Raw genomic sequence first — 20730 nt, 5'->3', positions numbered from 1 at the left:
CCCACCCCTGCTAGAGGCTGTGCTGTCCCATGAGGCTCTGACTGAGCCCTGCCCCAGCTGCAGGAGGTACTTGGAGAATTTTACTAGGAAAAAATCTAAGGATTAAATTTATCCCTTCATCTGCTGATTGCTGGAAATAAAACAGAAACTTCCCTTTCTCTAAAACTTACTCAGACTTCATTAGCTCAGACAAAAATATACAGACATCAGGTGAGCCCTGCTGGTACAGACCAAGCCTGTATCGCTCTCCCCCATCCCTGCCAGTCCTGCATCCCTCCAGATCAGCAGCACAAGGTCAAATATTTCCAGGGAAGTGCTCTGGGCCCTCACCTCCCTCCCACACAGTCCCAGCTCAGTGCCAGGCTCAAGGTTCCTCCTGGCATTGGTGTTTGCCCTTGCCACACACCGGTGCCAGCAGAAAGATCTCCCTGTGGCCGAGTCCAGCAGGATCTCTGGAGCATGTTGGGATCCTTTCCTCAGACCTGGTCCTTAGGGCAAACCCTGGGATGCACCAGGAAGTCCTTGATCCATCACAGCCTTCTGCTGCTACCAGAAGGTCCAGGGGGGCTGCATCATCTCGTAGGTGGGAATGCTGGTGACGTTGACAGGAATGGAGATGACGGCCCAGGGGAGCCCGTGCTGCTCCAGGGAGCGCCTGATCATGTACCTGGGGGATGGAGGGGTGACAGCTGTTCCCAAGCTGCCAGGGCTGGGAGGGCACAGCCAGAGCCCAGCACAAACCATAGCCCAGCTCCAACTCTGCCCAGGAACCAGGACTGAACCCAACTTGATTAATTATTACATTTCAGCATTTCCTCTCACTGGGGTCTGAGCCCCTTGCATTTCCCCTCTGATCCAGGTACATTTCCCATCACTGCGCCCCAGCTCCATTGCATTTCCTGCTGCATCCTAATCCAAGTGCATTTTCCCTCCCATTTGTGATCCTGGTGCGTTTCCCCTGTGTTCCCCTTGGTCTGCGTGCCTATCACCCCTCTCCCCTCCATGGTCCAGCACTATTTTCCCCTTCCCCTTGAGCACCCTAAATTAACAGAACTGAATCTCCCTGCTGTGTGGGGCAAGGCTGTCACTCGGCTGTTAGTGAGCTGACCCACCCGGGAAAGCAGCTCAGCATGTACCTATCCTTGCCCAGCAGGGAGAGCTGTCCCACCCCGGCACATACCCGTCCCTGCCCAGCAGGGAGAGCTGTCCCACCCTGTCACGTACCCGTCCCTGCCCAGCAGGGAGAGCTGTCCCACCCTGTCACGTACCCGTCCCTGCCCAGCAGGAAGAGCGCGGGGATGTCGGCCGTGCGCCGGGAGCTGTCCTGGATCATCTCGATGTAGAAGCTGTCATTGTCGTAGGCGTTGTCGGCGATGATGACGGCCCGCCCGCCGTGCTCCTGGATCACTCGTGTCTTGGACAGGAACGAGCAGCCCCTGTGGCACAGAGGGACCACAGTGTCACCAACGTGGGGTGGCCACGGGTAGCTCCAGAGCCTGCACCTGCCAGAGCTGGCCTGGAGACAGCCAAACTAGGGATTGTCTCCCTGATTCCACACCCCCTCCAAACCCTGTTCCTCTGAGTCTGATTTTAGGTACAAGCCACCCACAATCCTAAAAAAACCCCCATGAAATAAAATCTTGGAATGGTTTAGGTTGGAAGAGATCTTAAAGCTCATCCAGTTCAACCCCCTGCCATGGCAGGGACACCTTCCACTGTCCCAGGCTACTCCAAGCCCCAGTGTCCAACCTGGCCTTGGACACCTCCAGGGATATGAGGCATCCAGAATGTTTTTGGGCAACCTGTCACAGAGAAGAGTTCTTTGCTACTGTCTAATATAAACCTACTCTCTTTCAATCTGAACCCAGACAGCGTTTTTTTCTACCTTGTCACAGGCTAAAACCCACAAGATGCAATTCTCCAGGGTAGGAACACCCTCGCATTTTCCTGGTTTCTCTAAGTGGGGGAAGCCACAGGATGAATCTGGAGGTGACAGGGGGATGTGGCCAGGGCAGCCTTCCTGCCCAGCAGGGTCCCCCAGCCGGTGCCCTGATGCCAGACCTACCCCCTCTCCACCAAGGCGATCTGGTCCTGGATGAAGACGCCATTGTTGAGCTCTCCACAGGCCTCCGGAGGATCCGCGGGCACCAGGTGGATCTGGTCGTACCTTGTGTTCTCCGAGGAGACAGGAGGGGTGAGCCGGGGCATGGAGCTGCTCCCCCTCCCCACCCTGCCCACCTGGGCTGTCCCACACCCTGCTCATCCTTCTGGGGGGATTCTGGGCTCCCAGGTTCAGGGACACTCAGAGCCAGCCCCAGGGCCAATCCCTACCTCTGGAATCCTGCGGAGGGATGCTTGTGGAAGAGCAATGAGCTCCATTTTAATCAAAATCCCAAATCACTGAGTCCCACCCAGGAGCAATATTGGGATGGAGGGACCCAAAATGGCAAATTCAGTTTTTAATACTTACAAACACGCCACCGAAATCCTTGGCTGGGGTGGCAGTGAAGATGTAGCGGATGTCCCCAGGGCTCAGCACTTGGAAGTACAAATACTCATGGATGCGTAATCCTGGGGGGGAAAGAACAGAGCTGAGGCAAGGGAAACTAGAGGCAAAACCCCTGAAAAAAGGGGAAAAGTCTCTGACTTTTGTCAGTTGTCACTCCTGAACCATAGGGGAGAGAACAGACCCTCCAGCAATGCCAAAACCTGGCTGGGCTCAGGACCCAAATGCCCCAAAGGGGCACATCTGCATCCAAGGGCAGATGTGGCAGTTCCCAGGGGGTGAGAGGGGATTGGTATGAGAAAAGCACAGGGACTGGGGTGCTCAAGGGGAAAATGCTGCTGGACCATGGAGGGGAGAGGGGTGATAGGCACCCAGACCGTGGGGAACACAGGGAAAACCCACCAGGATGACAAATGGGAGGGAAAATACACTTGGATGAGGATCCAGCAGGAAATACAATGGAGCTGGGGAGCAGTGATGGGAAATGTACCTGGATCAGAGGGGAAATGCAAGGGGCTCAGACCCCAGCGAGAGGAAATGCATCCGGATTGGGGTGCAGGAGGGGAAACGCAACCAGGTCGAGCTGCACCGAGGGAATTGCAGCAGGATGCAGGGGGGGAAATGCACCCACATTGCGATGCAGGAGGTGAAATGCATCTGGATTGGGATGTAGGATGTGAAATGCACCCAGATTGGGATGTGGGAGGAGAAATGCGATGGTGTGGGGGCATACCGAGGGGAAATGTCCCCGTACTCCGAAACGGGTACAGGAGAGGAACCGCAATGGGACCGGGCTGCCGGGAGGGGAAATACACCGGGATACGGACACAGCAGGGGAAATACACCGGGATGCAGAGACGGGAGGGGAAATACACTGGGATGCAGACATAGGAAAGGAAATACACTGGGATACAGACACAGGAAAGGAAATACACTGGGATACAGACACAGGAGATGAACTGCAGCGGGGCCGGGCTGCCGGGAGGGGAAATACACCGGGATACCGACACGGGAGGGGAAATCCACAGGGATACAGACACAGCAGGGGAAATACACCGGGATACAGACACAGCAAGGGAACCGCAACAGGGCCGGGCTGCCGGCAAGGGAAATACACCGGGATGGCGGTGCGCCGAGCGGGGAGGCGGCCGGGCCGGGATGCCCGGGGTGTGTTCGCGGTCCGGGTGCGGGGTGCGGGTGGTGGCAGCCCGGCCCGGGCGCTGTCTCCGCTCCGTGCCTCCCTCCGTCCCTCACTCACCGCGGGCCGGCCAGCAGCAGACGCAGAGACAGAGCCAGAGCCAGAGCAGCATGGCTGCGCCACGCCCCGCCCACCGGCCCGCCCCGCGCCCCCCATTGGCGGAGAAGCTTACCGCGCTCCTTTCTATTGGTCTGTGCCGCCATCAATCACGCGCGAGCCGGCGCGGGCAGCTCGCTGTCACCGCGGCACTCGCTGCCAAACAGTGATCCATTACATTTCCCCACGCTGCGCGCCCTCTTCCTTCCCTGCCAAATTGTGATCCCTCCCTCGGCCCGCCCCCGGGAAGGTTCTGGGCGTGCGCGGTGCATTGTGGGGGGCCGGGAGCGAGCAGCCGCCGCGATGATGGTGAGTGACCCGCGCCATCCGCCGCCATCCACCGCTGTCCCCGCGTCCCGCCGCTCTGCCCGGGCCGGGGCGCTCCCCCCGGGCCCCAGGGAGCGTCTCTGGCGGGATCACGGCGGGCCGGGCCGCGCGGATGGAGCCGCCCCGGCGCGCAGGCCTGGCGGTACTCGGGCAGTGCCGCGCCCGCTGGAGCCGGAGCCGGAGCCGGGCTGCCCTGGCTACAGGCAGCGGGCAGCGGGCAGCCCCGAGCTCCGTCCCGCTCCGGAGCCTCCCCACGGCCCGGTCCTGCCCCCGCAGCCCCCTCCGGCTCCAGCTCCGCGGTGATGCGGGAGGTGTGTCCAGCCTGGTTTCCCCGGGGACAAACGGGTCCTTTTCCCTTGGGGTTCCTGCTCTGCTGGGTGTGGAGGAAAGCTGTGCGGTTTATTCCACAGAATCTTTCCGAGTTTCAGGGGTGACAGAATAGTCAGGGCTGGAGATTATTCGGCTCTACCCCCTGCCCAGGCAGGGTCACCTGGAGCAGGTGACACAGGAATGTCTCCAGGTGGGTTTGGGATGTCTCTAGGGGGACACTCCAGGCCCTCCCTGTGCAGCTGTCCCAGGGCTCTGTCACCCTCCATGGCAAGAAGTTCTTCCTCGTGTTGAGGTGGAACTTCCTGTGTTTTAATTGATGTCCTGTTACTGGGCATCACCAAAAAGAGTCTGGCACCAACCTCTTGGCACTGCCTCGGAGAGATGTGTATGGATTGATGGGATCCCTCTCAGCCTTCCCTTCTGCAGCCTAAACAGGCCCAGCTCCTCCTAGGAGGGATGCTGCAGATCCCAAGGATGTTCTTTTTGCCCATCACTGCACCCAGATGCTCCAGAGCCCCAGGATGTTCTTTGTGCCCATCACTGAACCTGTGCAGTAGCTCCTTTTATTGTGCCTGTGCCCCTCAGTGCACCAAGCACATTTCAGTTCTGCTCTGTGCCTCCCAGCAGCTGTTCTGTGCCAGTGCATCCCAAATTTGGGCACTGTTTGGGCTTTGCCTGAGCTCTGCCTGTGAGATGGGTGCAGCACTCATGGGATCGTTTGGGTTGGAAGGGACCTTAAATCCCATCCAGTGCCACCCCTGCCATGGCAAGGACACCTCCCACTGTCCAGGCTGCTCCAGCCCCAATGTCCAACCTGGCCTTGGGCACTGCCAGGGATGCAGGGGCAGCCACAGCTGCTCTGGTGCTTCCACCACCCAGACTTGTTTGGTTCCTCAGTGTCTCTGTAGTTCCTGCACGCTCTGTCTCGTCCAGGCCACAACCTCAGTGGTTCTGCCCCAAAGAACCCCCTGTTGGTTTTGGGACAGTCCCTGTGTATCCCTGAGCCTGTGGTGGAGCAGTTTTGAATTCCCAGTGCTGTGGGAGCAGTGGAAAGCATCAGGGTGGTGTGGGGCAGAGGAATTACACCGAGTCTGTATTTTTGGCCTTGTTCCTGCACTCTCCTGTCTTGTGGGCTGTCAGGAGTTCTCTGTGGGTCCCTGGGCTCAGGCTAACAGCTGTGCTGTGCTCCCCTGCAGCCAACACCGGTTATCCTGCTGAAGGAGGGCACGGACACCTCGCAGGGCATCCCGCAGCTGGTCAGCAACATCAACGCCTGCCAGGTGATCGCCGAGGCCGTGCGCACCACGCTGGGCCCGCGCGGCATGGACAAGCTCATCGTGGATGACAGGGGTGGGTATGGTGTGTGTGCTGGGCACCACTGAGCCTGGCTGGGCCATCTGGGGCAGCACTGAGCCTGGCTGGGCCATCTGGGGCACTCAAACCCATCTGGGGCAGCCCCAGCCCCTACCAGGCTCGGCTCTCACAGCAGAGTGAGACTGTGACTCTCAGTGTCACTACAACACCTCATTGTGCCCTGTAGGAGGCAGGAGGATTGCCAGTCCAGCCTGAGAATTCCCTGATTGCTCCCCTGGGGAGATGCAGAGTCAGGGGATGTGGTGCCTGGTGAAGGCTGCCATAGGACAGAGACCAGAGTTAAAGAATAAAGCAGGAATTTATTAAAAGGATCTCCTCAATGGATCCACCTTGAGCAGCACAAGAGCCCAGCCAGGGCTGCATCCAAGATGAACCAAAATGGTCCCAAAATGAACCCAGGATGACCCAAAATTGTCCCAAAATGCACGAGCGCTCCGGGGATCTGTCACTGTGATCAGTTCTGCTCCATTTGCATCTTGCAGTTCATTGTCCCATTGCAGCTTTAGCCCATGCAGTCCCACCCTGCTTGTTTTTCTCTCTCAGCCCACGGTGTTTGTGTTCTTGAGATTTGGGTCATTTGTCCTTGATGCCCAGCTGGAGCAGGAATTGTTTTGTCTCCCTGCTCTGTGCACAGAGCTCTGCATCCCCGTATGTGAACTCCAGACTCACACACTAAAGCAGCACAGAATCTGAAAAATAGAAAAGCTCAAACTGGAGGCATCAGCTGAATGCATCCAGTGTAAGTCTGTGCCAGACAGGAGAAGCAGAAAGGCTTGAACCTTGCTTCAGGCATTTTTGGTCACCTCTATTTTTAAATGAGGCTCATAACACCTGTGGAGTTACTCAGCAGTTGTGACTGAGTGTGAGGTCAGTGGATGTTCCTGGGTTGATTTTTAAACTTTTTTTTTTGGAGAGTGATTTAAGAGATGAGCTTTGCCATCACTCTGAAAAGACTTGTATGAAGTCACCAAACTCGTTATTTATTATTTTTGTTGCTGAAGGGTGGAGTGAAAAGGCTTAGTATTGTCTTTAAATAGTTTTTACAGATAGGAACTGTAATAAATCCTTGTTCAAAAGGATAATTTGATTTAAATTTCTCCTATGATAACTAATATGATTTCTAGGCTCTTTGTTCATGAGAGTCTCAGACTAGAATATGGTTTTATTTGTCTGGGGAGGCCTTTGAGAAGAGGGAAGTGAATTCCAAACCTTTGTTGGTGTGGAAAGTTGTTCTGCTCTCAGACTGACTTCACTGAACCTGCTCCAGAAATGGGCTGACAGGACTCAGTTCTGGCGGAGCAGAGGAACCTGCTGGGATCTCCTGAGAGCCCCTGTTGGTATAAAGCTGCCTTTAACTTCCTTTCCTCCATGAACCCCAGGCAAAGCCACCATCTCCAACGATGGGGCCACCATCCTGAAGCTGCTGGACGTCGTGCACCCGGCCGCCAAGACCTTGGTGGACATTGCCAAGTCCCAGGATGCCGAGGTGGGAGGGGAGCCTGGCTGTGCCTGGGGGGTGAACAGGGAGCAGCCTGAGTGCCACTGCTGTCCTGGCTCAGTGTCAGCTCTGGGAATTGCTCTGGGAGTGCTGGGGTTTGTTCTGCCTGCTCTGGAGCTAGGCTGGCAGAGCTGGGAATGTGCCCCTGGAGAAGGGAAAAATCCAGGGGATCCTCAGAGTCCCTGAAGGGGCTCCAGGAGAGCTGGCGAGGGACTGGGGACAGGGGATGGAGGGACAGGAGCCAGGGAATGGCTCCCACTGGGAAAGGGGAGATTGGGCTGGGATCTTGGCAAGGAATTGCTGGCTGGGAGGGTGGGCAGGGGCTGGGCTGGAATTCCCAGATTAGCTGTGGCTGCCCCTGGATCGCTGGCAGTGCCCAAGACCAGGTTCAGCGGGGTTTGGAGCAATGTTGGATGGCAGAAGGTGTCCCTGCCCATGGCAAAGAGTGGCACTGGATGAGCTTTGAGGTTTCTTCCCACCCAGACCACTCTGAATCAATGAGGAATTCAGCCACAAATCTGTGAGCAGAGAAAATCCTGAGCTCTGGTTTCCCTGGAAGCTCTGGAGTGGTTTTGCAGCGGCTCTCAGGTGGTGGCACGGCGTGGGGGTGGCACAGTGTGAGAGTGACACAGCGTGGGGGTGACACAGCATGAGGATGTCACAGCATGGGTGTGACACAGTGTCCCCTGTCCCTGCAGGTGGGTGATGGCACCACGTCTGTGACCCTGCTAGCAGCTGAGTTCCTGAAGCAGGTGAAGCCCTACGTGGAGGAGGGGCTCCATCCCCAGATCATCATCCGCGCCTTCCGCACGGCCACCCAGCTGGTGAGGCACAGGGACACGGCTCCCTGGGGACAGGTGTGGCAGCCCCAGGGCTAGGGACACCCTGCCAGGGCCAGGGACACCCTGCCAGGGCCAGGGCCAGCCCACTGGGGAATGGATGTGACTGTGTTCACAGGGGTCTTAGGATGAGGGAAGAGACGAGGATCTGACTCCACGTTTCAGAAGGCTGATTTATTATTTTATCATATATATTACATTAAAACTATACTAAAAGAATAGAAGAAAGGATTTCATCAGAAGGCTGGCTAAGAATAGAATAGCCAAGAATGATAACAAAAGCTTGTGTCTTGGACAGAGTCTGAGCCAGCTGATTGTGATTAGCCATTAATTAGAAACAACCACATGAGACCAATCACAGATGCACCTGTTGCATTCCACAGCAGCACATAACCATTGTTTACATTTTGTTCCTGAGGCCTCTCAGATTCTCAGGAGGAAAAATCCTAAGGAAAGGATTTTTCATAAAATGTCTGTGACGGCGTGGGGAGTGCCAGCAGTCATCTCTGCTGCCCCCTGCCAGCAGCACTGCCCCTCCTATGCCAGGCCTGCTGTTAGCAGTCCCTGCCTCTGGAGTGCTCTCTCTTCCTTTGGGTTTTCTCCCAAGGAATAAATGTCAAAACTCATTTCCCATTCCCCTGCTCCTCCTGTTCTCTGCTGCTTCTTAGTAACTTGTGTGTTTCCTGGAGCCTCTTGGTCCCATTAAGCTGATTTTTGGAGGTTCACTCCTCAATAGCCCTTTGATTCCCAGGGTCTCTGCTGAAAGCAGAAGCAGCAGAGCAGCTCTGAGCCTCCTCCCCCTCCTCAGATATTGGTGTATTCCTTGGAATTATTGTACTGGCAGGGGTGGAATAATTTAAACACTCGGAGCTTCAGTGACGTTGGTGCCGAGAACAAAAGATAAAACACAAAGAGAGAGGTTGGAGCATAAATCATTAATCCAGCTGTTGCCTTTTTGCCAGGCTGTGAACAAGATCAAAGACATTGCTGTCTCTGTGAAGAAGGAGGATAAAGAGTAAGTTCTCCTTAGAGGTGACCTGGTTGTGCTCTGGGCTCTGACTGCTGTGAGGGTGCTCCTGCATTCTGTGGCTCTGGCTGACATTTCCTGGGACCTGCAGCCCCACCAGGGGTTATTCCCAGATCCCCTGGAATTCCCTGCTCCTGCAGGGGCAGTGCTGTGCTCCCACCTGGCTGCAGGGATGATGTAGGGCAGTGCTTCCCAGTGCTCATGGAGGAAGCTGGGCACCAAAATAAGTGGCCTGATTTCTTTTTTGCTGCTGTGGACTCTTGGAGCTCTTGCTGCAGTGAGTGGCAGTGTTAAATCTCAGCATTCCCTGAGGATCAGATCCCCTTTTAGCTGTCACACACCAAGGCAGATAGCTGATAGCAGTGATCCCTTCAGCTGAGCAGAGAATACTGGAGTTCTTTTCTCTCTGGATTTTAAGCTCTTGTCCACTTGACCTTGCTGATACCTGCAGTTAATTAGAAATATTTCAACTGCATAAGCATCTTGAATAAACCAAAATGGGTTGTCCAAACCAAATTCTTAAAAAATTCTGAAAAAAAAAACCAAAACCAAATGTGGTCCTGTGATTTGAAATAGAGTGGTTCCCATGGGGGACAGACAGAGCCTGGCAGCTGGATCCACATCTCCCTGGTGTCTCTGTGTCACCCACTGCTGCACGTGTATTACCTGAGTTAGTACTTCAGGGAATGTGAACCCTGCCTTTGGAGGGTTTCAGGAACATCTTCCTGCCTTGTGATGAAGGAAAGCACCTGCTCTTTTCTGGTTTTAGGTGCATGAAAGTCAGTCAGCTTTGTCAGTGCTGGGCTGATGCTTGAGCTCTAGAAAGGAGATTGGCATTTGTCAGTCTGGGATTTGTGCCTCGTTCTCCCCATGGACGGGAGGGAGCTGATCTTTGCCTGTGTCAGAGGGGATTTTGGGCCCCTCATGACAAGACAGACCCTGAGGGGCTGGAGTGTGGCCAGGGCAGGGAACGGAGCTGGGAAGGGGCTGCAGAATCCCCGAGGGAGCTGGGCAGGGGCTGCAGAATCCCTGAGGGAGCTGGGCAGGGGCTCAGCCTGGAGCAAAGGAGGCTCAGGGGGCCCTTGTGGCTCTGCACAGCTCCTGCCAGGAGGGCACAGCCGGGGGGGTCGGGCTCTGCTCCAGGGAACAGGGACAGGAGCAGAGGGAACGGCCTCAGGGGAGGGTCTGGGTGGACAGTGGGGAAATTGCTCATGGAAAGGGCAGGGCTGGAGTCCCCATCTCTGCAGGGATTTCAGAGCCCTGTGGCTGTGGCACCTGGGGACATGGGGCACTGGTGGCCTTGGCAGTGCTGGACTGAATTATGTTAAAGTTATTTTTCAACCAAAGCTGTGATTGACAAAGCCACATACGGTGTTTGGGGCTTGTGAAAAGGTCTGGCAGGTGACCAAACCTTTGTTTTTCCTTTCCTTCCCTTCCTGCAGTGAGCAGAGGAGTCTCCTGGAAAAGTGTGCAGCCACAGCCCTGAGCTCCAAGCTCATCTCCCAGAGCAAGGAGTTTTTCTCCAAGATGGTTGTAGATGCTGTGATGATGTTGGATGACTTGTTGCAGCTCAAGATGATCGGGATAAAGAAGGTGCAAGGAGGAGCTCTGGAAGTAAGTGCTGGAGCCTTCCTGAAGGGGTGGGAGACAGAGATCCCAGCTCTGGTGGTGCCTTGCCTCTAGCAGAAGTGCAGCCTAGTTTGACAGTGCCTGCTGGGGAATTCCCAGAGTGGAGCAAAGCTGCTGGTGTGAGAAGGAAGCTCAGCAGGGTTTCTTTTCCATAGGTAGGGTTTCTGGTTTTTGAGCTAAATACACTCCTCACTTCACTGCAGCAAAAGTTGTTACTGATGAAATTCCATCTATCTCTCTACAAAAATTTTTTTTTTGGTGAGAAGTCTTTGTTACTTCTGGATCCAAAACCCTGGTTGCATGTAGGATTACTGGGATGGGAAAAATGCAAGGCAAACCTCATGAAGCTGATTCAGTGGTGGGCAGGGCAGGTGGGATGTGTGGTTTATGCTTCAGTGCTGGAGAACCTGTTGTGTCTGGGACTGCACCTAGATATGTGGTAGGGGATTGTACACAACCCCTGTTTGGAGGGAGATTCAGATCCTGATTTCTTCACCCAGGAAATCAAGGAGCTCATGCCAGGGAATGGTGTTGGACAGGGCTGTCCTGCTGCAGAAAATCCAGGAGGTGGTGGTGGAGCTTGGAAAGACAAACCAGAGCAAAAACCAGCCCCCAGTGGGGCTGTGGATGAGAAATATCCAAAAGTTCAAAGGGGAGGAATGGGAGAGAGATCAGGGAGAGAACTGAGGGCTCTGTTCCTTGATCTTCAGGTTGTGTGAGGAGGTTTTGGCTGTGGAGTTTTGAGGGGTAGAGAGGAAGCTGCTTTTGTGAGCTGAAAGAAATGCTTGTTGCTTATTTCCTCTAAAAGTGGGTTAATCAAAGGAGACAGTGCAGGGAAGGCTTTGTAAATGAGGCCTCTGGAGCAGGGAGTGTCCTGTGGGAGTTGTTATTAACCCTGTGCAGGAAGCCTTGGGGGCTGAGCCTGAGGCAAATCCCTGTGTTCCAGGACTCACAGCTGGTGGCTGGAGTTGCCTTTAAGAAAACCTTCTCCTACGCTGGCTTTGAGATGCAGCCCAAGAAGTACCAGTCCCCCAAAATCGCCCTGCTCAACGTGGAGCTGGAGCTCAAGGCTGAGAAGGACAACGCCGAGGTCAGAGTCAACACGGTGGAGGTAAGAGCTCCCCTGGCCTGCTTCCTTCTCCTGTCACACCTGGGGCTGCTCATCCCCTGGGAGGGGTGAGATGGGAGGGCTGGAGCCAGGCTGGAGAGCTGGGAATGCTCCCCTGGAGAAGGGAAAACTCCAGGGAATCCTCAAGAGTCCCTGAAGGGGCTCCAGGAGAGCTGGAGAGGGACTGGGGACAAGGCCTGCAGGGACAGGAGCCAGGGAATGGCTCCCACTGGGAAAGGGGAGATTGGGCTGCAATCTTGGCAAGGAATTGCTGTCTGGGAGGGTGGGCAGGGGCTGGGCTGGAATTCCCAGATTAGCTGTGGCTGCCCCATCACTGGGAGTGTCAAGGTGAGTTTAGATGGGGCTTGGAGCCACCTGGGATAGTGGAAGGTGTCCCTGCCCTGGCAGGTGTTGGAACTGGAGGGGCTTTAAGACATCCTTCCCCACCCAAACCATTCCATGATAAATGAGTTTGCCTTTGCCCGTCCTTCACCTTTGCAAACACCTGGTGGGCTGTGCTGCCCGGGGTCCAGCAGGCTGGGAAGCTCAGCAGGGTCAGGACACGTTGGTGAGCTGTCCCTGTGCCCCAGCTGTGCTGAGCCACCAGCTCTGGGTGATTGCCTTGGGCCTTGCAAGGCTAGCTGACCCAGCATGCCTGGAGAGCTGCAGGAGCTCCTGGGGCTGCAGCAGCCATTGGGCAGTGCCATGGGACAGGGCCCTCCCTCGTGACTCTGTGCCAGGGCTGCACGTGGGGCATCCCCTGGCACAGGAACACCTGTCCCCTGTCCTCTTCCAGGACTACCAGGCCATCGTGGATGCAGAGTGGAACATCCTGTATGACAAACTGGACAAAATCCACAAGTCAGGAGCCAAGGTGGTGCTGTCCAAGCTGGCCATTGGGGACGTGGCCACGCAGTACTTCGCAGACAGGGACATGTTCTGTGCCGGCCGTGTCCCCGAGGAGGATCTCAAGAGGACCATGATGGTGAGCTCCCCTGTCTTGAGGAAAGCCTTTGGAAAGTTCTGGCACCCCAGGCTGGGCATTCCCAAGCTGCTCTCACTGCTCCTCACAAGGGTTTGAAAGGACAAGGCTGTTCCTCGTGGGGTGAGCACTCACACCCTGGCAGCCTGGTGTTACATATAAAGGTATGATCAGTGCATCAGTAGAGATTTATTTTCCTGAGTTCTTCCCTGTTCCATCATGAGTGGGTTTTTTCCTGAGCTTTCTTTGTGTATCTCCTGGACTCTGGAGCCTGTGAGTCAGCACCTTGAAGCTGCATAAATTTATTTTGCTGTTGAGGGTTGGCCTGGATCCATGGGAAGGGAAGGAGGGAGCAGTGTTTTCCTGAATCTGCAGGATGGGTTTGCACCAGCTCAGCATCTGGGCTGTCCCTGGAGAGTGGAGCTTGCTGGGAGGTTGGTGTGGGCTGTCAGCAGTGCTAATTCCATGTTTGTCCGCATTCCCTGCAGGCCTGTGGGGGATCCATCCAGACCAGTGTCAATGCCCTGTCAGATGATGTGCTGGGCCGCTGTGAGCTCTTTGAGGAGACCCAGATTGGGGGAGAGAGGTAAAAACACCAGCTGCAAACCCTTCCCTGTCAGTGCAGGAGAAGCTGGGGATGGTACCCTGGGGTCTTTCCAGTTCTGTTTGGGGCTGGCTGCTGCCCTCTGTGCTCCTGCCAAGTGCAAACTGGGAGCACCAGTTCAGTGTGAGCCCCTGGCAGCAGGAAGAGAACGGATTTTCCTGGATTATGTGGAACGTCACTTCTGTGTTCCCTGGCCCTGCTCCTCCTTGGTCCCTAGGGGCTGTGAGAGGGACATGGCTGCAGGGCTGGCTCTGTCCCACAATGCAGCAGCTTCTCCATGCCCACTCTCCCTGTGGCAGGTACAACTTTTTCACGGGCTGCCCCAAGGCCAAGACGTGCACCATCATCCTGCGCGGGGGCGCCGAGCAGTTCATGGAGGAGACCGAGCGCTCCCTGCACGACGCCATCATGATCGTCAGGAGGGCCATCAAGGTGAGCCTGGCCCCTGCCCTGCCCTCCCTGCACACCTCACACACCAGAGCTTGGCTGAGGGCTCTGCACAGGGAGCACATCCCGTGGAGTCACTCGAGTGCAGTTCCTTGGCTGGCTCACCATGGCTCTGGCAGTGTTTGCAGCTGCTCTCCAGGCATGCCTGGGTTCTGCCTGCACTTCTGTGCAGCTGTGCCTCGTGCTTGCTCCATTTCCACCTTAAAGGGAGCAAGCTTCTGGCTGTACTGGGTGGAGCTTCAGGAGCTGGAACAGCAGATTGATGGAACATGTGTGTCCATGCCCATAGAGCCACTTGCCCCTCTCTTGGTGCCCAGTCTGAGGGCATGACAGTCCCCTGGCTCTGAGGGCAGGCTGGGGGCACCAAGAGAAGTCCAAGGTCTCTCTGGATGTGTGTTTGATCCTGAGTCACACTGCCAAGCTGTGGATGTTTCTGGGTTACACAAAAGGGTAGGAAGGGTTTCTGGTTAAAAGCATCTCTGAGGCTGCATGTCCTGAGGGGCTGGGGAGAAGCATATCAGGAGTTTTGGAGCTGTTGCTTCTAGAAAGAACGTCCTGATCTTCCTCTTGAAAAAGCAGAACTGAGCTGCAAGATCCTACTGCCATTATCTTTAGTTTTGGACACTTTATGAGAGTGAGGAAGCTTCCCTGGCCTGAGTGAGCTGCCATCCCTCCCTTTGGGTGTAGTGTCCCCAAACCCCCCTTTTCCTGTGCACAGCTGGGCTGAGCTGCTGGAGCTGCCACTGGAGGTTCTTGGTGTGTCCCTGCTGCTGCTGTCAGACAGTCCCAGGGACAGCAGTGCCGGGGCTGTGGGCTGGCAGGGCTGTGGGCTGGCAGGGCTGTGCATTGCCATGGGCAGTCAGAGCTGTGCATTGCCAGGAGCCTGCAGGGCTGTGCATTGTCCAGAGCCTGCAGGGCTGTGCATTGCTCTGAGCTGGCAGAACTGTGGGTTGCCATGCCTGCAGGGCTGTGCATTGCTAGGATCTGGCAGGGCTGTGCGTTGCCATGGGCTGTGCATTGCCAGGAGCCTGCAGGGCTGTGCATTGCCATAGGCTGGCAGGGCAGTGCATTGCCATAGGCTGGCAGGGCAGTGCATTGCCAGGAGCCTGCAGGGCTGTGCATTGCCATCGGCTGTGGATTGTTCTGAGCTGGCAGGGCTGTGCCTTGCCATGCCTGCAGGGCTGTGCATTGCTAGGAGCTGTGCATTGCTCTGAGCTGGCAGGGCTGTGCATTGCCATGGGCTGTGCATTGCAGGAGCCTGCAGAGCCCTGACAGAGCCCTGTGCTGTGCCTGTCCCTCCCTGCAGAACGACTCGGTGGTGGCGGGCGGCGGCGCCATCGAGATGGAGCTCTCCAAGTTCCTGCGGGATTACTCGCGCACCATCCCGGGCAAGCAGCAGCTGCTGATCGGCGCCTACGCCAAGGCCCTGGAGATCATCCCCCGGCAGCTGTGCGACAACGCCGGCTTCGACGCCACCAACATCCTCAACAAGCTGCGCGCCAAGCACGCCCAGGTACGGCTGGGGTCTGCCTGAACAGACAGGTGGCTGCTGGGGACGGCAGGGACTTCCCCTGAATGGAAAATGCAAACCCCCTCCCTCCAAATTATTGTATTTTTGAAATTAAAGGGTTCTCAGGTGAAGATATGCCAATAGGAATAACAGTTCTTTACTAGGAAAATTAAAAATACAAGTGCAATAGCACAAAACAACCCTGCCAGAATTAGAAATGGACCTGGCCCCCTGTGTGTCAGGGAGGTGACTCAGCCCCATCCCATGGGGGCTCAGCCCTCCTGCAGTGCCAGCTGTGGCTCTGCTGCAGCTGCCAAGGGGGGTTTTCCTCTGCAGCTCCAGGGCTGCTGGAGATGGGCCTGGGCTCCCTCTGGCAATGCAGGGCAGCAGAAAGCTGCTCCTCTGGGAATGCAGTGGGCAAAGGCTGCTGGGGTGTCCCAAACCTCAGATTTGATCCAGGTAGGAATACTTGACTCCTCCCCTGGGCAGAGCATCTCCCCATGGGATGGTGGAATTTGATCAGCCATGCAGGGACACTCACAGCAGATAATTAATAATTAATGCCCCATTAACAGACATTATTTCCTGGAAGGAGGGTTGGTTGTGGAAGAGATAAAGAAAATTGCCCAGTGAACAGCAGATAACTGCCCCACCTCTGACAGGTGCAATAGAATACACACCCTCAGCTGCATCTTTCAGCCTCAGACAGGCAGGCATCCCAGAGGCAGTGTGTGTGTGTGTGTGGTTCCTTTGTCCCCAGCTCCCTCCTGGAGCCTGTCAGAGCTGGTGTAGCTCAGCTGAGCCTGTGTTGGAGCCGTGTCCCCTTTGATTAAGCACCGTGTTTGTTTCACATCAGGTGTGGGCCTGGCACAGGTGGCTATAAATGGAAAGGAGCTGATTTCCCTTTGATCCCAGCTGTCGGGTGACTTCCTGAGCTGGGAGTTCTGATTTGCTCCTTAAAAACTCATCATTTGTCAGGAAGGAGCTGCTGTGTTAAACATTTAAGGAAGCAGAGTGCAGGAGCTGGCTGAGCTGAGCATTTTACACAGGAGCTGCAGGCTGAAGGTCTTGTGGAGATCACAGCTCCAGGGCTTGGAGGTTGTCCCTCGGGTTTTGTCACTCCCAGCAGTTTCAGCCTGCTGCTGGTGTGGGGCTTGGAGGGTGCCCCAAAATGAGGGTGCAGAAGCAGGCAGTGAGGCAGCAGCAGAGGGGAGTCAGGCCTGTGAGGCTCCTGCAGCTTCATGGTAGGGCTGCCCAGGGACGTTTGGAGTCCCCATCCCTGGAGGTGTCCAGGGGAGAGCTGGAGGTGGCACTCAGGGCTCTGGGCTGGGGATAAGGTGGGGATGGGGCACAGCTGGGACTGGATGGTCTGGGAGGGCTTTTCCAGCCTCGGTGACTCTGTGATCCCAAACTGGAAGGAGCCTCCTCTTCATGAGGCACTGCTGGCACTGGTGGCTGAAAGCAAAGGCTGCTCAGCTTGGATTTCTTGTGTTTTCCTCACAGTGGAACATGAGGGAGGCTCCAGCCTCTCCCTTCACCTTTGCCTGGCCCAAGTCCCACCCAGCCCCATGACCAGTCCCTGTCCCCTTTGTCCCCTCTGTCCCCTCTGCCCTCTCAGAGTGGGATGGGACATTGTGTCCCTCTGTCCCTCAGGGCAGGATATGGCACTGATCCCTGTTCCCTCTGTCCCTCAGCAGGATGTGGCACTGATCGCTGTCCCTCAGAGTGGAATCTGGCACCAGTCTCTGTCCCTCTGTCTCTCAGAGCAGGATGTGGCACTGATCCTGTCTCTCTGTCGCCCAGGGTGGGATGTGTCACTGATCTCTGTCCCTCTGTCTCCAGAGCAGGCTGTGGCACTGATCTGTCCCTCAGGACAGGATGTGGCACTGATCCCTGTCCCTCAGAGAGGGATGTGGCACTGATCCCTGTCTCTCTGTCCCTCAGAGCAGCCTTTGTCACTGATCTGTCCCTCTGTCTGTCCCCAGGGCGGGATGTGGCACTGACCTGTCCCTCTGTCTGTCCCCAGAGCAGCCTGTGTCACTGATCTGTCCCTCTGTCCCCAGAGCGGGATGTGTCACTGACCTGTCCTTCTGTCTGTCCCCAGGGCGGGATGTGGCACTGATCTGTCCCTCTGTCTGTCCCCAGGGCGGGATGTGGCACTGATCTGTCCCTCTGTCCCGCAGCAGGCTGTGGCACTGACCTGTCTGTCTGTCCCCAGGGTGGGATGTGGCACTGATCCCTGTCCCTCAGAGAGGGATGTGGCACTGATCCCTGTCCCCTCTGTCCCTCAGAGCAGCCTTTGTCACTGATCTGTCCCTCTGTCTGTCCCCAGAGCAGCCTGTGGCACTGACCTGTCCCTCTGTCTGTCCCCAGAGCAGCCTGTGGCACTGACCTGTCCCTCTGTCTATCCCCAGAGCGAGATGTGGCACTGACCTGTCCCTCTGTCCCCAGAGCAGCCTGTGGCACTGACCTGTCCCTCTGTCTGTCCCCAGAGCAGCCTGTGTCACTGATCTGTCCCTCTGTCCCCAGAGCGGGATGTGGCACTGACCTGTCCCTCTGTCTGTCTGTCCCCAGAGCGGGATGTGGCACTGATCTGTCCCTCTGTCTGTCTGTCCCCAGGGCGGGATGTGGTACGGCGTGGACGTGACCAACGAGGATATCGCTGACAATTTCCAGGCGTGCGTGTGGGAGCCGGCCGTGGTGCGCATCAACGCTCTGACGGCCGCCTCGGAGGCCGCGTGCCTCATCGTGTCCGTGGACGAGACCATCCGCAACCCGCGCTCCAGCGTGGAGCCTGCCGGGGCTGCTGGGGCCCGCGGCCGTGCCCGTGCCCGGCCCCACAACCACTGAGAGCTCCTGGAAACCCGTGGGGATCGGCAGCTGCTCCTTCCCCTTCCCAGGGCTGGCAGCCCCACAGCCACCGAAAGCTCCTGGAAACCCACGGGGATTGGCAGCTGCTCCTTCCCTGGCCAAGGGTGACAGCCCCGCACCCACTGAGCTCCTGGAAACCTGGGGGAACCAGCTGCTGCTCTGCCCCTGCAGAGAGCCCGGCCCCACAGCTACTGAGGGCCCCAAGAAACCCACTGGGATGAGCAGCTGCTCCTTCCCTGGCCAGGGCTGGCAGCCCCATGGGCACTGAGCAGCTGCTCCTTCCCCTGGCCAAGGGTGACAGCCCCACAGCCACAGAGAGCTGGAAACCCACGGGGATCAGCAGCTGCTCTGCCCCTGCAGGGAGCTGCCAGCCCCACAGCCACTGAGAGCTCCTGGAAACCTGCGGGGATCGGTGGCTGCTCCTGCCCCTGCAGAGAGCTGCCAGCCCTGGGCTGGGGGCAGTCACAGGCAGCTCCTGGCGCTGGCAGCTGCAGCCCTGGAGCTGCCCTGTGTGGCGCTGCCTCACTGGCCTGGGCATTCCCTCGGGAGCCTTGCCTCCTCAGGACCCTTCCTTCCCCAGGCTCCTTCTCTCCTGAGGACCCTTCGCTCCCTGGGGACCCTTCGCTCCTCAGGAGCATTCCCTCCCCTGGGCTGGAGCCAGCACAGGCAGGCTCTGGGGCCTATTTATGCTGGTTTGTGTTTTGTTCTGCTGGGCAGTTTGAAGCCAGGCTCCACCACAATAAAACGAGTTGGTCTCAGTGGCACTTGGTCTTGGCCTCTTCTCTGCCTCATTCCACACGGGGAGGCCTCAGGACTGGGGTTAGAAATGAACCTTTCAGGCTGGTTTTGGCCTTGTTTCAAAGCAGATGCTGTGCTGCAGAGCAGGGCGCACTCCTGGCACAGCCCAGGAGTGCTTCTAGGATGGAGCATCCCTGTGTGTGCTCTCAGATATTGCTCAGTGACATTTTAATTGGCTCTGCTCAATGGGGCATTTCCATTTTCCACTTTGCTTCATGGAAGGAGGTTTGGGCAGCCGCTGTGTGACTGCTCCAAGGATGGATCCAGGCATTTGGGGGGACTCAAACAGGAAAATGGTGCTGGGAGAATGAGGGGAGACTTGGGTCTGCTGGGTTACAAGTGTTAAAGGAGGACAGTGAAAGAAATAAAGAATCATGGGCTGGTTTGGGTTAGAAGGGACCGTGAAGATCATCCAGGGACACCTCCCACTGTCCCAGGGTGCTCCAAGCCCCGATGTCCAGCCTGGCCTTGGACACTTGAAGAACACAGGGGCAGCCACAGCTGCTCTGGGCACCCTGTGGCAGGGCTTCCCTCCTCAGTGCTCCCCCCATGCTGTATCCCTGTATCCCACTTTGTCCCTGTGACCTGTGATGCCAGACCAGTGCAGCCCATGGACCTGCAGAGCGAGTCAGAAGGACACTTCCAGTAGGCCCCAAACTGCAACTGATGTCACTGGTGTGGGTCCAGTGTGAGCGGAGAGTGAAAACCCAGCTCGATCTCCAGAGTCTTTATTCAACACCGAGTCATAAAATAGCTCTTTACACGCTTGGCTGGGGGTCGTTTCTCTGTAATTCTTTAAATACACATTGTTTACACTTGCCAAAGTTTCAAAGCAACAACATCAAAGTGCGTCTACAGGTGAGAGTTCCAACCAAAGTGCTAAACCCGCGGGCTGCCGGCCGGAGCTGGCCCTGCTGCCCAGCCCTGCCCTGCCCTGGCACAGCTCCCACCACGCCCGGGTTAGCATCCAGGGACCACGGGGTGGGGGCAGCAAGGGATGTTTGGTTCTCCAGACACTGGCACATCGCTGCAGAAAGACTAAAATAGACCTAAATTTATAGAGAGTTAAAAAAATAACTTGGGAGGGAGGCCAGGGGAAGCTCTGGGGAGGGGAGGTCGCTGTACACTGCTGCCATCCAGGGCTGTAGGGAATGATTCCAGTTCCTGAATTCTATAGATCTGTTCTCTGCACTGATTATCTCCTCTGATTATCTCGAAGCAACTGTGCATCACCCCCTCGCTTCCCACAAACTGCCCCACACCATTGCACCCACTTGTCCCCGGCCCCAACCTGCCTCGTTGGCCTCCATGGGCTCAATCCCGAGGCTGCATTAGAAAATCCCTTTTTTTCCTTGCTTTTGGGCAGTTTTCCCTCCTTGCTGCTGCAGCAGCTTTCCCTCAGTGCTCTCCCACCCTCCCCAGGGATTATTTTGCCTCCCACTGATTGGGGAAGGTCCATCACTGCCTCACAATACCCTGTAATGCTTCACAAGAAACCATCTCTGCTTCCCAGCATCTCCCTGCTCCCTGGGATTTGTTCCCTTTTAAAGCACTTTCTCATTTGGCACCAATTCCCAAATGCTTTT

At 56.5% G+C, this 20730-nt stretch overlaps 2 protein-coding genes across 2 annotated transcripts; one reads left to right on the top strand and one right to left on the bottom strand.

Moving 5' to 3' along the window:
• Window positions 1–190: 190 nt before the first annotated feature.
• Window positions 191–3237, bottom strand: PRADC1 (protease associated domain containing 1). The gene is made up of 5 exons (XM_058804135.1): window positions 2997–3237; window positions 2471–2571; window positions 2066–2175; window positions 1269–1436; window positions 191–667 (listed from the first exon to the last, which is right to left on the bottom strand). Exons 1-5 carry the CDS (start codon window positions 3235–3237, stop codon window positions 547–549), a joined length of 741 nt encoding a protein of 246 aa, XP_058660118.1. The 3' UTR covers window positions 191–546.
• An 835-nt stretch (window positions 3238–4072) lies between these two features.
• Window positions 4073–19080, top strand: CCT7 (chaperonin containing TCP1 subunit 7). The gene is made up of 12 exons (XM_058803358.1): window positions 4073–4109; window positions 5654–5807; window positions 7211–7317; window positions 8028–8153; window positions 9131–9183; window positions 10638–10809; window positions 11771–11935; window positions 12729–12917; window positions 13403–13500; window positions 13818–13950; window positions 15272–15478; window positions 18095–19080. The coding sequence occupies exons 1-12, from the start codon at window positions 4104–4106 to the stop codon at window positions 18323–18325; spliced, it is 1641 nt and encodes a 546-aa protein (XP_058659341.1). The 5' UTR covers window positions 4073–4103; the 3' UTR covers window positions 18326–19080.
• The last annotated feature ends 1650 nt before the right edge of the window (window positions 19081–20730 follow it).

This window comes from Ammospiza caudacuta, chromosome 4 (assembly GCF_027887145.1).
Source record: "Ammospiza caudacuta isolate bAmmCau1 chromosome 4, bAmmCau1.pri, whole genome shotgun sequence".
Taxonomy (NCBI): Eukaryota; Metazoa; Chordata; class Aves; order Passeriformes; family Passerellidae; genus Ammospiza; species Ammospiza caudacuta.
Note: the sequence above shows the minus strand (reverse complement) of the source record. Positions and strands in the feature narration are given on the sequence as shown.